At 42.1% G+C, this 14123-nt stretch overlaps 1 protein-coding gene across 3 annotated transcripts in view; it reads right to left on the bottom strand.

The window, feature by feature from the left end:
- The window catches only part of LOC134673520 (L-threonine ammonia-lyase-like), a 93877-nt gene that overhangs the window by 20631 nt on the left and 59123 nt on the right, over positions 1–14123 (bottom strand). For 2 of the 3 annotated variants that reach the window (XM_063531517.1, XM_063531516.1), the window contains exons 2-6: positions 12407–12520; positions 11390–11460; positions 5782–6069; positions 4959–5121; positions 4327–4482 (exon numbers count right to left, since the gene is read on the bottom strand). In XM_063531517.1, coding sequence (XP_063387587.1) covers positions 4327–4482; positions 4959–5121; positions 5782–6069; positions 11390–11460; positions 12407–12502 — 774 coding nt within the window. In that variant the 5' untranslated portion in view covers positions 12503–12520. Of the gene's footprint in view, positions 1–4326; positions 4483–4958; positions 5122–5781; positions 6070–11389; positions 11461–12406; positions 12521–12738; positions 12878–14123 lie in introns of those variants that run through there. The other variant, XM_063531515.1, reaches the window with a different exon arrangement.

The following is a 14123-nucleotide window of genomic DNA, read 5'->3' as shown; positions in this document are numbered from 1 at the left end:
TCAGCCCCGCCGAGCTCTGGTCAGGACACTTGCATTTATATATATATATATATAGATAGACGTTAAATAGGACCCCCACTCAGCGTAATGCTACGACGGTAAGCCGCAGCGCTGATTTTCGGTGGGGACCTAACTTATCACTAACTTAAAACTAATATAATAAGAAGAAAATCAGATAACAAATGTGTTGAGGCCTACGGTAGGCCGCCTACCGCCAAACAAAACAAAAAACATGAGGATATAATAAGAAAAAGTTAAGAGTAAAGAAGAAGTTAAATGTTTAAATGAAAAAGAAAGAAATAAGGGTAAGGGTAGGGTAGGGATGGTATTACTGTTGCCGCTAAATAATTTGGGTGTTATATAATAGTATACGGTATTTATGTTTGAAACTATTGATGGTTTATTAAAATAAAAAACATGAAAACTAATTCAAGCATTTTTGAAAATTATCCCTCAAGGTGGTGAGAAAGAGGTTGAAAGTTTGTATGGAGATCAGATATTTTGTGAGTGCGGAACTTTAATCTTTGTATAAGGGCATATTAGGTACCTATTATGAGAATACAAGAAAAGTAATTTCAGCAACCAACATCAAAATCCACTTGAAATAAAACTTCATACAACTTGCTAAAAAAGTACTTAATTTCAACATTGCTTGGATATGAAAATTATAGGTACTAAAGATGTAAAATGTTGAAGATAAGATTCCACGCGGACGAAGTCGCGGGCAACAGCTAGTACTTAAAAACGGATAATATTTTATTTCATCCTTTTTGAAGTCGGTTTTCTTTTTTTTGTAAAAGTTTTTATTTTTCAATTTTTATCAATAATGATCAAGACAGGCGATCACGTGATGCTTTTCATAGAAAATTATGCGCCGGTAGCTCCGGATCTGACACGGCCCGTTCTAACGTGAGTCATCCTTAAGCGATTCAGTTTTCGGACGGACGGGTCACTATTTCGTGGGCACATTTAATGTAGTATTTAGGTGAACATAAAAAAAATACAGGCAATTTACAATGGTAAATGAATTTTTGCACCTTTTACTTACTGCGTCTAGGAAAAGCTGATGCTACGGGTTACGGTGCAGCACACTATAACGCACATGGAATTCTGACCGTCAACGCGTTAGTAGGTAACATACCTGCTACCAAAGCTAGCTAAAGCGCTAATTAAGTAATTATGTATATCTCCACGGTCAACGGGCAGTTTTTGTATAGGCCGAGCGCTTAAATAATAATTTGGCCAAGTCCGAGATAGCTCGAGGCATTTAGTGTTCCGTACGGCTACCATCAGTTTGGCATTGACATAAACGATATCGTGAACGTAATTTACTTCCTATAGGTATATCTCTTTCGCACTAATATGTCAGTACGAGCGAGATGCATAGAAAGTAAATTACGTTCACGCCCACGGTAGCGTTTATGTCAATGCCAAACTGATGGTAGCCGTACCGCTCGCATCGTTACATTTTACAGAGGTTGTTTGCCTGTTTTTAGGATACCGTATTCAACTACACACACAGAACAATAGTACAAAGTGTCTAAGTGCGAAGGCCGAAGGCCGAGCTTTAGCAAAATGTCATTGCTTTAGCACAGAGCAATAGTACAAGTGTCTAAATGTGAAGGCCAAAGGCCGACCTCCGCGTAGCCCGAAGGCCCGAAGCGTCCAGGATGTCAGTGCTTTAACACAGAACAATAGTACAAGTGTCTAAATGCGAAAGCCGAAAGCCGAGCTCCGCGTAGGGCCGAAGGCCCGAAGCGTCCAGGATGTTAGTACTTAAACACAGAACAATAGTATAAGTATCTAAATGCGAAGGCCGAAGGCCGAGCTCCGCGTAGGGCCGAAGGCCCGAAGTGTCCAGGCTGTCAGTTCTGTGTTTAACCACTGACATCTTGCAGGCTTCGGGCCTTCGGCCCTACGCGGAGCTCGGCCTCCGGCCTTCGCATTTAGACACTTGTATTAATTACCTGTGTTTAGAACTGACCTCCTGGATGCTTCGGGCTTTCGGCCCAATGCGACTTCAGCCTTTGGATCTTGCTATTTAGACACTTGTACTTAAAAATACTTGGAAAAGTTACGAGAGGCGCGCGTCTGTCGGACGCTTCGGATCTTCGAATCGCTCCTTCGGCCTTTGCATTTAGTTAGATTCTTGTACTATTGCTTTGTGTTTGAATACCGAAGTCGAGCATCTCGCGAATACTTGATGTATTATAATAATTTAGAGTAAGGCCAAGCGCGCTCCACGATTTTTTGTCCTGCGATAATTTTGTCGCAGAAATGCAACGTATGTGTTTATATGTTAGTGCGCGCATATGCGACAAAAAAATCGCAGCGATTTTAAAATTGTGATTTGTCACATTTTTCCGCGATTGTTCGCGACGCAGCAAAGTGAATTGCAGCATGCGGAGTTGTATGGCCCCGCACGCACTATGATAATAAAATCGCACCCCGGCCGGACCTCAGTCGACATTTCGCTCTCCAAACCCCAACATCTCGGCACCTGCATCTCCAATGGAGTCTCAAAATGAGACGCTAGATGTTGACCATTTAATTATGGAAATAGACGGGGATCACCTTTGTGTTATAAATGCTCAAAGTCATACAGCAATCGCATATTAAAGACACGTTTCATGACAAGCGACTGGTACGAAATCCATGTTGAGAATGAACAAATCGTCGACTTTTTCATCGCAGTGCGCGCAGTGAATTTTCTGCGATATATTACAGCGCGATCGTGTCGCAAAAATTTATATCGTGGTGCGCGCTTGGCCTATAATACCTTAAATGTATACTCCTTCAATTTGAATTTAGAACTCATTATTATTTTTTATTTGATTTTGTTTCTAGTTCTATGCCATATATATAGACTTTAATATTATTTAGAACTGCTAAAAAACAAGATCGGCTTACTTTAAATATTTCGTCAATTTTACCTTTGTTTCTAAAAACTGTGATATTTAACTGTCATATACTATTAATGTCTTCCAAAATTATTTTCTCGTAACCGGACTGAGGGGCTACCGCGAAAACCGAAATTCGCAATTTGCGGGGATTTTCTCTTTTACTCCAATGAAGGCGTAATTAGAGTGACAGAGAAAAATGCTCGCAATTTGAGAACTTCTATTTTCGCGGTTATAGCCCTGAATCTTGTTGCTCACCGATCCGTTCAAAAATATACATAAGAACTGAATATAATTAATAGATATTATAATTATACAATTAGTACAGAAATGGAATGGTACTTAATGAAAAGGAATATTGTGTATATTGTTTCGACGAATCAGATACTCTCAATAAAATCTATACATGAGGCCAAAGCTGTTCATAAATATTAAATGACTTTATTATCTCTATACGCCTTACTAACTCTATGTGTCCTATTGTGGAAAAAAAAACACAACGACAGTCAAGAACGGAATTCTTAATTTGAAATTTTCAGATTTTTGAGATGCCTAGTCCATTGGTTGGAAAGCCCGTTCGAAATTGAAACTTATTTGCAATATAATAAGGTCGTATTTTGTAGATCTCTCTCATACTTATAGTAGGCTATTGGGATAAAATTAAATATCCCACAAAAATAAGCAAGCAGAATTAAACTTTGTGTCAAAGACATAAGTCATAAATTTCAATGCCAAAGTTTTAACTAAGGATGTTTCTCGCCTAATATGAATTGACCAGTGTAAGCATCAGTTAGCTAGCCCTAAGCAACCAAAGGTCAAGCTGCAGTTGAAAAACTAGTAAAGATAAAGTTAAGCTGATAATTTTCCCGCCGTCTCCATGCTTCTTTAAGTTGGGTATTGACTGGTCAGCTGCCTGTTAGCTATAGTTTTCGCGAAAATCGCCAGGACAGAGGTGAAAATTTTTGTATGAAAACTTGCAACTTTAAATGCATTTTTTGACGAAACTATTGCAGTCTAAAATGAAGTCAAAATCAGTCCATCGACTCAATTTTTTGCAAGCTTTCTAATGGTACCCCACACGATTCTTACAAATGAAAAAAGTTTCAGCCTACCCCTCTCAACCCCCTAAATTTCCCCCTTTAATAAGAAATAAGCAGTTTTGACTTATTTACAATATGAGTGGTGGTAATTGCTATAACTGTTCCAAATTTTAGGTATCTATGTCAAACGGTCTCTGAGAAAAACGTATTTAACTGATTTGCAAGACCGAAGTGATCCCATAAGTGTTCCGTAAACAAAGTTTTGTACGGAACACTAAAAATTAGACTTAGTAAGGTATGTCCCACTTGCTATGCGTAAAAACAATAGACTTATGTTGTGCGTGGGTGGTGCGTGCCTGAAAAAAGTGACATTTCTACGTACTTACCACTTTGTCGACCAGCGACTTGGAAGTGTGGTAAGCATTGTAGCCCACGGTGGGCACGGCGAGCCCGTCGGCCAGCGTTGAGTGAATATGTACACTCTCCGGTTGTCCATTGTTTAGCGCCTCCGTCATACTTGCGCACTTTTCCGATTCCACGCCCTGTGAAAATTAACCGTTACAAAATTATGAACTCTACCAAAAATTACAATATGCTCAGTAATACTACTAACTAAATATTGCGTAATAATAATATACTTATCACAGCAATTACTTAATTAAATGTTTGTGTTTCTAGCTTTATCAATAAATATCTAATACCGACCGACTCCGGCTATTTTTTATATGTTTGCTAACCTTTATCTCGAAAACCGTGACAACAGACTACTACATGCGAAATGAATACCAGTCAAAGTTGTTCTTTGATTGGAATCATGACAACAACGACTTGATTGAAAACTATATCAAGTTATCAAGTCGTTGTCAACTAGGTAGGTGGATACCTATAGGGTAGAGTGCCTAAGAATGCCTACCAGCCTCTTGCCGGTCGATCTGTGATAATGATATAGGAATGTTCGCCATTAGGAGAATCCTATAGAAAGTCTTGGTTGGTTATGTGCCCGTGGTATCATACTCACGTAAATAAGAACGTGAGGCTTCAGATGCTTGATGGCGGTGGCTGTGCCTGCCAGCAGCCCGCCGCCTCCCACGGGTACCAACACAGCGTCGACGTCAGGCACTTGCTCTACTATCTCCAGACCCACAGTTCCTTGTCCAGCCATGATGTGGGGGTGATCGTATCTGGATATGACATTATATTCCTAACTAATTTTCGAAACAAAGGTTAAGTCTGGCGGTTCAAAGGGGCAACGCCGCCAGCATTCTTGGTTCCATTCCAGAAGCGGGTAGTTTGGAGAGATATTTAGTATTAGTTTTAGTTGTTCGTTTTAGGTTTTGTGTAAGTATTGTTTTTAAAATGACCTGTCATTTGAAGTTAACTAATAAATCTACACTCGTAAACCGGTATCAATTATCTAGTATTAATTAGACCGGAGAGGTTATTGTTATAGGTGGTAGTTCTATCAAGCCTTGCTAAGATGAAAGGACCACTGACGGTCAGATGGGGGTTTTGTACTAGCAGATAACGTTGGCTTTGAGATAGGTATCTGATAAGCCAGTGCGAGTAGTGCGACCGGATCATTGTAGTTGTAATAGATAAGTTGTAAAAGAATTATATACCTACCGCCCCGAGCGATATAGACTGAATGAACACAATTACTAATTCTGTATCTCCCGAAATGTCGTAAGCAATAAATAAATGGGTACCTAGGAAGTAATTGGTTACTTTATCCGTTTGATATTATGGTCGTAATCGTCATTCATCGGTTTGCAGTCATTATGAATAGTAAATCCCAAAAATTGTACATGTCGAAAATAAGTAAGTACGCCTACTCAACTCACCCATTGATGTAAGTGAGATTCCTCTCCTTAGCCAAAACCATAGCTTCATGCTTCGCTTCCCTCATATCATGTCCATGTATGACTACGTTAGCCCCGAACGAGCGGCATTTCTGGATCTTCATAATGGGGGCAACGTTCGGCATAACGACTGTGGCGGGGATGTTGAGGAGATTCGCGTGGTAGCTGAGGGCTTGCGAGTGGTTGCCGAGGGATGCGGAGATGACCCCGCGCTGCCTCGCTTCGGAGGGAAGGAGGACCAATGCGTTGCGAGCTCCCCGCTCCTTAAAGCTGATACGAAACGAGATAACATAAAGGTCTCTGCATTTTATGAATTATTTGAACATATTAGTAATATTAATCTAAATAATATAAACTTATCTAAATAATTCGTAACTGAAACTTTACAAAGTGGTATAGTTTTAAATAAATAAATAAATAAAATAAAAATAAATAAAATTGTTTATTTCAGACCATGAGATCCATATTTTTGTTAGCTAACCAGAAAAACTTACATCCTATGTTAGTACTTACATAAAAACACTTATAACTAATAACTATTTACTACCTTAACTATACATAATGCGTGCCGAGGGGAACACGGGGCAAGATAGATTATTTAGCCCTGCCTGTCACCACCTCTACCCAGTATTTCGTGAGGCGGCAGTCCAGACGTCCTCAGGAGGCTGTTATCACTGCTACGCACGCGCTTCAGCAGAGACGCTATTCTTTTACGCCTAATGGCGTAAAAGTCATCCACTCGCGCCTCTGCAAACATGCCAGAGGCACTACAGTGCTTCGGCAGTTTCAACAGCATCCTCAGGACGTTGTTGTACTGAACTCTCAGCGTATTATAGGCCCTCTGCGTAAATGTTGCCCACAGACTGCACGTGTAAAAAGTTTGACAATATGCCCTAAAGAGCGTTAACTTTACTTGTGTGTTACAACGTGCAAATCTGCGGGCAACCATATTGCCCCTTACCGCCATGGCCCTCCTCTCACGCTCCAGATCCATATCGTCCTTCAGATCTCCGGTGAGCATATGCCCTAGATATCTGAAGCTGCCCACGACTTTTATGGGTACTCCACCCAGCATGATCTTAGGCACAGTTAGCTCTGGGTTATACTTTGGAGCCTTAAAAATTAGTATTTCACTTTTGATTGAATTGTACCTAAGACCATGCTGATCAGCGTAACCCTCGCATACGGCGATCAACTTTTTCAACGCACCTACTGAGGGGCTCAGCAACGCCATGTCGTCCGCGTAACTTATATTGTTAAAACAAGTTTCCCAAATATAGCAAAGGTTGTCTGGAAGAGATCGCTTTTGAGCGATAAGACCGCCTGTTGTTACCTAATGTAATATCTGTTCTTTTTCTGTATTCCTTTTCATTATGTGGTGCACAATAAAGAATATATTATTATTATTATTTGTATGTCTTTTCCATATCTCGGGACCATGGGGTCCCGGACCTTTGGGAGGCGTACGTGGGGCCGAAGCCAACAGCGCAGAGGCCCTTTAAGACACTTTAATCTAAAAGCAAGGGATACACGTGGCGGATACCATCCCCGAACGCACAATGTGATACATCAAGAGATGGTCCCCGCCAGGTGCAAAGACTATTGCAGTGCAGCACTTTTGTGCTGCGATGGGAACTAAGGTCATGGGCTATAGATTTGAAAGTTGGATGGACTGGATAATGGGCTATGGGAGAGACTAGCGGACACCTGCCGTGACAATCAGTCTCAAAATTGTATAAGACAGGTGGTGACTCGCCAACTCATTGAGTGGGCCCCGCAATGGCCGCACGCACAGTGCGACAACAGGGCAACACTTTGGAGCGGCTGTGAGGTTGTCGAGAGGTGAGTCTGCGGTAGCCAGATCCCGGTAATCCGTTCAAGGGCCGCCGGCGTTATGACATTTTACACTTCCAACCTGGAGCATAGGTCCCGCTCTTGCGACTCCACTCTGGCCGGCCAATCAAGGCAAGCACAGAGGCGAGGGCCAGATGACAGGGCCCTCTGGAATAGGGGTCCGCGGTGTCGCCACTCACCGTCAGCTCGCCACAAGCTGCCCCTGCGGGGTTATTATTATTTGTATGTCTTTTCCATATCTCGGGACCATGGAGTCCCGGACCTTTGGGAGGCGTACGTGGGGCCGAAGCCAACAGCGCAGAGGCCCTTTAAGACACTTTAATCTAAAAGCAAGGGATACACGTGGCGGATACCATCCCCGAACGCACAATGTGATACATCCGGAGATGGTCCCCGCCAGGTGCAAAGACTATTGCAGTGCAGCACTTTTGTGCTGCGATGGGAACTAAGGTCATGGATTATAGATTTGAAAGTTGGATGGACTGGATAATGGGCTATGGGAGAGACTAGCGGACACCTGCCGTGACAATCAGTCTCAAAATTGTATAAGACAGGTGGTGACTCGCCAACTCATTGAGTGGGCCCCGCAATGGCCGCACGCACAGTGCGACAACAGGGCAACACTTTGGAGCGGCTGTGAGGTTGTCGAGAGGTGAGTCTGCGGTAGCCAGATCCCGGTAATCCGTTCAAGGGCCGCCGGCGTTATGACATTTTACACTTCCAACCTGGAGCATAGGTCCCGCTCTTGCGACTCCACTCTGGCCGGCCAATCAAGGCAAGCACAGAGGCGAGGGCCAGATGAAAGTGCCCTCTGGAATAGGGGTCCGCGGTGTCGCCACTCACCGTCAGCTCGCCACAAGCTGCCCCCGCGGGGTTATTATTATTATTATTATTTGTCTGTCTTTCCATATCTCGGGACCATGGGGTCCCGGACCTTTGGGAGGCGTGCGTGGGGCCGAAGCCAACAGCGCAGAGGCCCTTTAAGACAAATTAATCTAAAGGTAAGGGATACACGTGGCGGATACCATCCCCGAACGCACAATGTGATACATCCGGAGATGGTCCCCGCCAGGTGCAAAGACTATTGCAGTGCAGCACTTTTGTGCTGCGATGGGAACTAAGGTCATAGGCTATAGATTTGAAAGTTGGATGGACTGGATATCGGGCTATGGGAGGAGACTAGCGGACACCTGCCGTGACAATCAGTCTCAAAATTGTATAAGACAGGTGGTGACTTGCCAACTCATTGAGTGGGCCCCGCAATGGCCGCACGCACAGTGCGACAACAGGGCAACACTTTGGAGTGGCTATGAGGTTGTCCAGAGGTGAGTCTGCGGTAGCCAGATCCCGGTAATCCGTTCAGCAGGCCGCCGGCGTTATGACATTTTACACTTCCAACCTGGAGCATAGGTCCCGCTCTTGCGACTCCACTCTGGCCGGCCAGTCAAGGCAAGCACAGAGGCGAGGGCCAGATGAAAGTGCCCTCTGGAATAGGGGTCCGCGGTGTCGCCACTCACCGTCAGCTCGCCACAAGCTGCCCCCGCGGGGTTATTATTATTATTATTTGTATGTCTTTTCCATATCTCGGGACCATGGGGTCCCGGACCTTTGGGAGGCGTACGTGGGGCCGAAGCCAACAGCGCAGAGGCCCTTTAAGACACTTTAATCTAAAAGCAAGGGATACACGTGGCGGATACCATCCCCGAACGCACAATGTGATACATCCGGAGATGGTCCCCGCCAGGTGCAAAGACTATTGCAGTGCAGCACTTTTGTGCTGCGATGGGAACTAAGGTCATGGGCTATAGATTTGAAAGTTGGATGGACTGGATAATGGGCTATGGGAGAGACTAGCGGACACCTGCCGTGACAATCAGTCTCAAAATTGTATAAGACAGGTGGTGACTCGCCAACTCATTGAGTGGGCCCCGCAATAGCCGCACGCACAGTGCGACAACAGGGCAACACTTTGGAGCGGCTGTGAGGTTGTCGAGAGGTGAGTCTGCGGTAGCCAGATCCCGGTAATCCGTTCAAGGGCCGCCGGCGTTATGACATTTTACACTTCCAACCTGGAGCATAGGTCCCGCTCTTGCGACTCCACTCTGGCCGGCCAATCAAGGCAAGCACAGAGGCGAGGGCCAGATGACAGAGCCCTCTGGAATAGGGGTCCGCGGTGTCGCCACTCACCGTCAGCTCGCCACAAGCTGCCCCCGCGTTATTATTATTATATGTCTTTCCCATCACGGAACAATGGTGTTCCGGACCTTTGGGAGGCGTGCGCGGAGCCGAAGCCAACACGTAGAGGCCCTTTTGACACTTTAATGAAATGTAAGGGGTACACCGAGCATTGTACCCCTCATTATTATTATTATTATAGCATCCGACACGCTCATTGCTGAGCCTCCCAATAAGCTCGTTAACATAAAGGTTAAACAAGGTTGGAGATGTTAGCCCTCCCTGCCTAACCCCACATAGTAGTTTGTATTCGTCAGAATACACCCCATCCCATCTCACCTGATTGACCTGATTGTTATACCAATATTTTAACAAAACTATGCATTCATTAGGTATTCCCGATTTGGCTAGTTTATCCCACAGTATGTGGTAAACAACCAGGTCAAAGGCCTTTGACAGGTCCAGGAAACATGCGTACACAGGCGTGTTTCTGTCCCTGTAGTACCTGACAGCTTGCTTAAGGCACAATATCGCCGCTTCAGTTGACAGCCTAGGCCTAAAACCGAATTGCGCGTCGTGCAACTTTATATGGCTCTGTAGTTGTGCATTAAGCAAGCTGTCAAGCACTTTAGCCATTATAGTAGCAAGTGAGATGGGTCGATAATTCGCAACATCAGAAAGGTCTCCCGTTCTGTTTTTCGCAAGCGGCATTACAACGGTGCGTGTGAGCTGGTCGGGAAGATACGCGTGCCTTATACAAAGCGTGAAAAACATTGCCAGAACGCGTGGCACGTGTACACCGGCATACCTGAGGTGCTCAATACAGAGACCATCATGCCCCGGAGACTTGCCCCTCTGCATGTTTTTTATGATGGCTTCTACGTCTTTGGCCGTAAAGGTTACAGTGGGGGGGGGGGGGGCCGATAGTCCCAGCATCCAGCACCCCGGTTGTGTTCTTAATTAGAGGACTTACTGCAAACGCACGCTTAAAATTATTAGCAATATGTTTTTTATCGCTTTCAGCGCCTACGCTCACAGGGATACCTGGTTTAGCACTAAACTTTTTTGTGTTTTTCCAGAAGGATTTGAAATCGTTTTTAGTCTGATTTGACGCCAGGATGTCGCTTTTTATCTGATCCTGCCTATCCTGGCACCATTTCAACCGTGACTTAAAAACCCTTCTAGTTTTAGATACAAGACATTTCTAAATAAAAATCATATAAAATAGTTATTTGTTTTACAGGGGGGTAAAGTTGTTGTTTAAGGGACACGAGGGGTCGTGAAAAGAAAAGTGGAATCTTGAGCGTTGCGAGGGCTTCAAGGCACGAGGATTAATCAAACTTTGCTCCCGAGTGAAACACTAATTTTTTCACCACAAAAACGCGAGGAAAAGACGATAAAAATTAAATTGAAATGAACTTTATTAAATACTGATTATTCAAAATCATCACTTAAAAGTCAATTATATTCGCAAATAAAATGCAACTTTCTTATGAGTTTTTGAAGTACAAAGAGAGCCTTTTACTAGCTGGTGTGGTGAAAAATGTCTTTTTAAACATACCTTCCTGTATGCTGAAGAAAGTCATTTTTAAGGTAAATGTCCATTCCATACTCTAAGGACATGTGAGATTTCTGAAACGAAATTTTAATATACATATATTTATTTATTATACAAAAGGTTAATGGTACATAAATAATCATACAAAAGTAACTTAAATATATCTAAATATTAAACGAAATTGAAACATAAAAACTCTAAATATTGTACTAAGCAGACGCTTGCGCAACGTTAATAGTACATTTCGATGCTAGTGCGGAAGGTATGTCATTACTTCACGAGTACCGAGATATCTTGCCACGAGCCGCAGGCGAGTGGCAAGACTCGGGACGAGTGAAGAATGACATTTCCGCACGTGTATCGAACGACGTTTTTTAATACAGTTGCGAAAAAATAAGAAAAACATTGTTAATCATACACTAAACAAAAGTGGTAACAGTGACAGCTCGGTTAGACGTCGTCTTTAAGTATATTATATCTATGGGCGTTTGGCAGCTATTCCGTTCCATTCAGTCAACTTATTAAGAACGGAATTTTCAATATTGAATATTAAAAAATAAACGTGTTATAATGATGAAGAGGTAAGTAATTAAATATGAAATATGTAATATTTTTCGTATTCTTACATTAACGGTAGGTTTTTATGCTGATTACGACGTTTAAAGGAAACTAATATTAACACTCATCAATAAGTAGTCGTGAATTGGAACAAGTATAAATTTAAAAAAATTGGAAAAGTAAAAAGCACTAGTTCGAGATAACCAACTTTCCGCACGCTAAACAGCTACGTAAAGTAGCACTTTTTGAGCAACTGTATTAAAAAAAATTTAATTGTCTCGAACGAAACACGAACTCGCGACTCAAGTAGGTACCTAACTAGAGCGGCCGACTGGTATCTCGGAGGCTGAGTTGCAAGTCGCCCGAGATAATGTTTTTTTTTAACACAGAGAAAGTCTTGAATGAAATCACTAAGACACTTTAAGTCCCTAGTTCAAAAGGTAAAAACTAGGTATAACTTACCACGCATGGAGTTTTTATGATCCCACTTTGTATCCTAAAGGCAGCCGCTGAGACATCTTCAAAGGAAATCTTTTGAGGATTCTCCTTGTCGCACATCGGGTCGAATTCAACCGGCTGTAACACCATGGTCGCTTTGTATTAAACCTATCTACGATATATCAAACAATTCTACGGTAGAGTCAGCCCTCATCTGGTGGCTTAAAGTAGGAATGAACGTAATCATACGTTCTTATCAGAACGACACATCGTAATTAAAGGGTTAAAGGTGACTGGAATAAACACCAAGACACTCATTAATTAATAATACCTATAAGTATAGTTATTATGTCTACCTCCTTACTAACTTGGAGTAAACATTCAAGATCTTCTCCGAGGTGTTCAACATCACTGTACATGTAGTTTTCCATTTATATATATTATTTAATAACTCAGTGAAATAGACTGCTTGCTTATAAAGTTTTTACACGAATGACTGATATCGTTTAAGTTCATATTGTTGTGTAATTCATCGATAACAACATAATATACAATGGAACTAATATATGTATACGGTGTTTTGCGTCAATGCTCCAAGGAAGCACACAATTTGTTAAAAGTTTAGTCTGTAATTTTTATTCATGAAACAGGTTTTGTAATGTGCTCGAACTTCGAAGGAATGGATATAATGGGCGCACGAAATAATTAATCCCACTCGTTTGTACTTAAAATTCTGTCAATTTTATGTGAACCTGTTTTTGTACAAATATGTAGAACTTTGCTACTGTTAAGGAATTCTACTGTAAGTATCAAACTATTTGACATGGTACATGGTGGTTGCGTGACGGCAATGGGTTCCATCTGCCAAGAGCGTGCAGAACTGCAGAGTTACTTAGAAAGTGAGGGATTCCAAAAAACTTAAAATTAAAATTCAGTTTACAATTTAAAATTACTATTTTTAAAAAGTGGTAAAACATTACTCAAGTTCATGTAACATTTAAATCCCAGCATCTCCACCATTTTTGTCGCGCCAAAGCGCGATCAGTGTGTTGGTAAATATTGGGGTATGTAGTATCAATCAACCAAATGACAGTTAACGGAATTCCGATGGACAATACCGCGATAATAATTTATTATCAGTAAAAATAACTTGTTAAAATAATCAATTGTAATTTCAGTATCTATGTTTAAGTAAATATCCGTTAACCGACATTGCGGGATAACGTACAGTACAGAGTAGGTACAATGCAATAGCAATTTATGCTCATGATGAGGGTTATGCAATGAATGATGGAATTGACATATGGTGATATTTTAACGCATTAGTGCGGTAAATAGCACTTTACGTGCTCATGTCGAAAATTTAAAGGGCCATATAATATGTACTGTAAAATCTTGTACGATATACGTGTGAAGTGATTGTGATTATTAATAGGTAAATCTCAACTCCCTTCGGTCGTGTTTCAATTTATGGCAACTTAAAGGAAAATTTCATACTTATCGCACTTGTATCGTAATTTTTGTAATATTAAATGGTTTGCATTGCAATGTCGCCTAATAAGTTTGCACAGGCTATGTTACTCGTCGTTATCTAACGTCGTCGCGCGTCGAACTAGATGTACCTAAGTGATGCAACGAGTCGCTCATTTTACTTTAATGTGAATTAACTGAAATTTAACACCTACTGCTTGGATCGGCGTTTCAGTATAATATAAGTACAATAGGTTTTCTTTTTTTTAGC

This window comes from Cydia fagiglandana, chromosome 18 (assembly GCF_963556715.1).
Source record: "Cydia fagiglandana chromosome 18, ilCydFagi1.1, whole genome shotgun sequence".
In the NCBI taxonomy this organism is placed as follows: Eukaryota; Metazoa; Arthropoda; class Insecta; order Lepidoptera; family Tortricidae; genus Cydia; species Cydia fagiglandana.
Note: the sequence above shows the minus strand (reverse complement) of the source record. Positions and strands in the feature narration are given on the sequence as shown.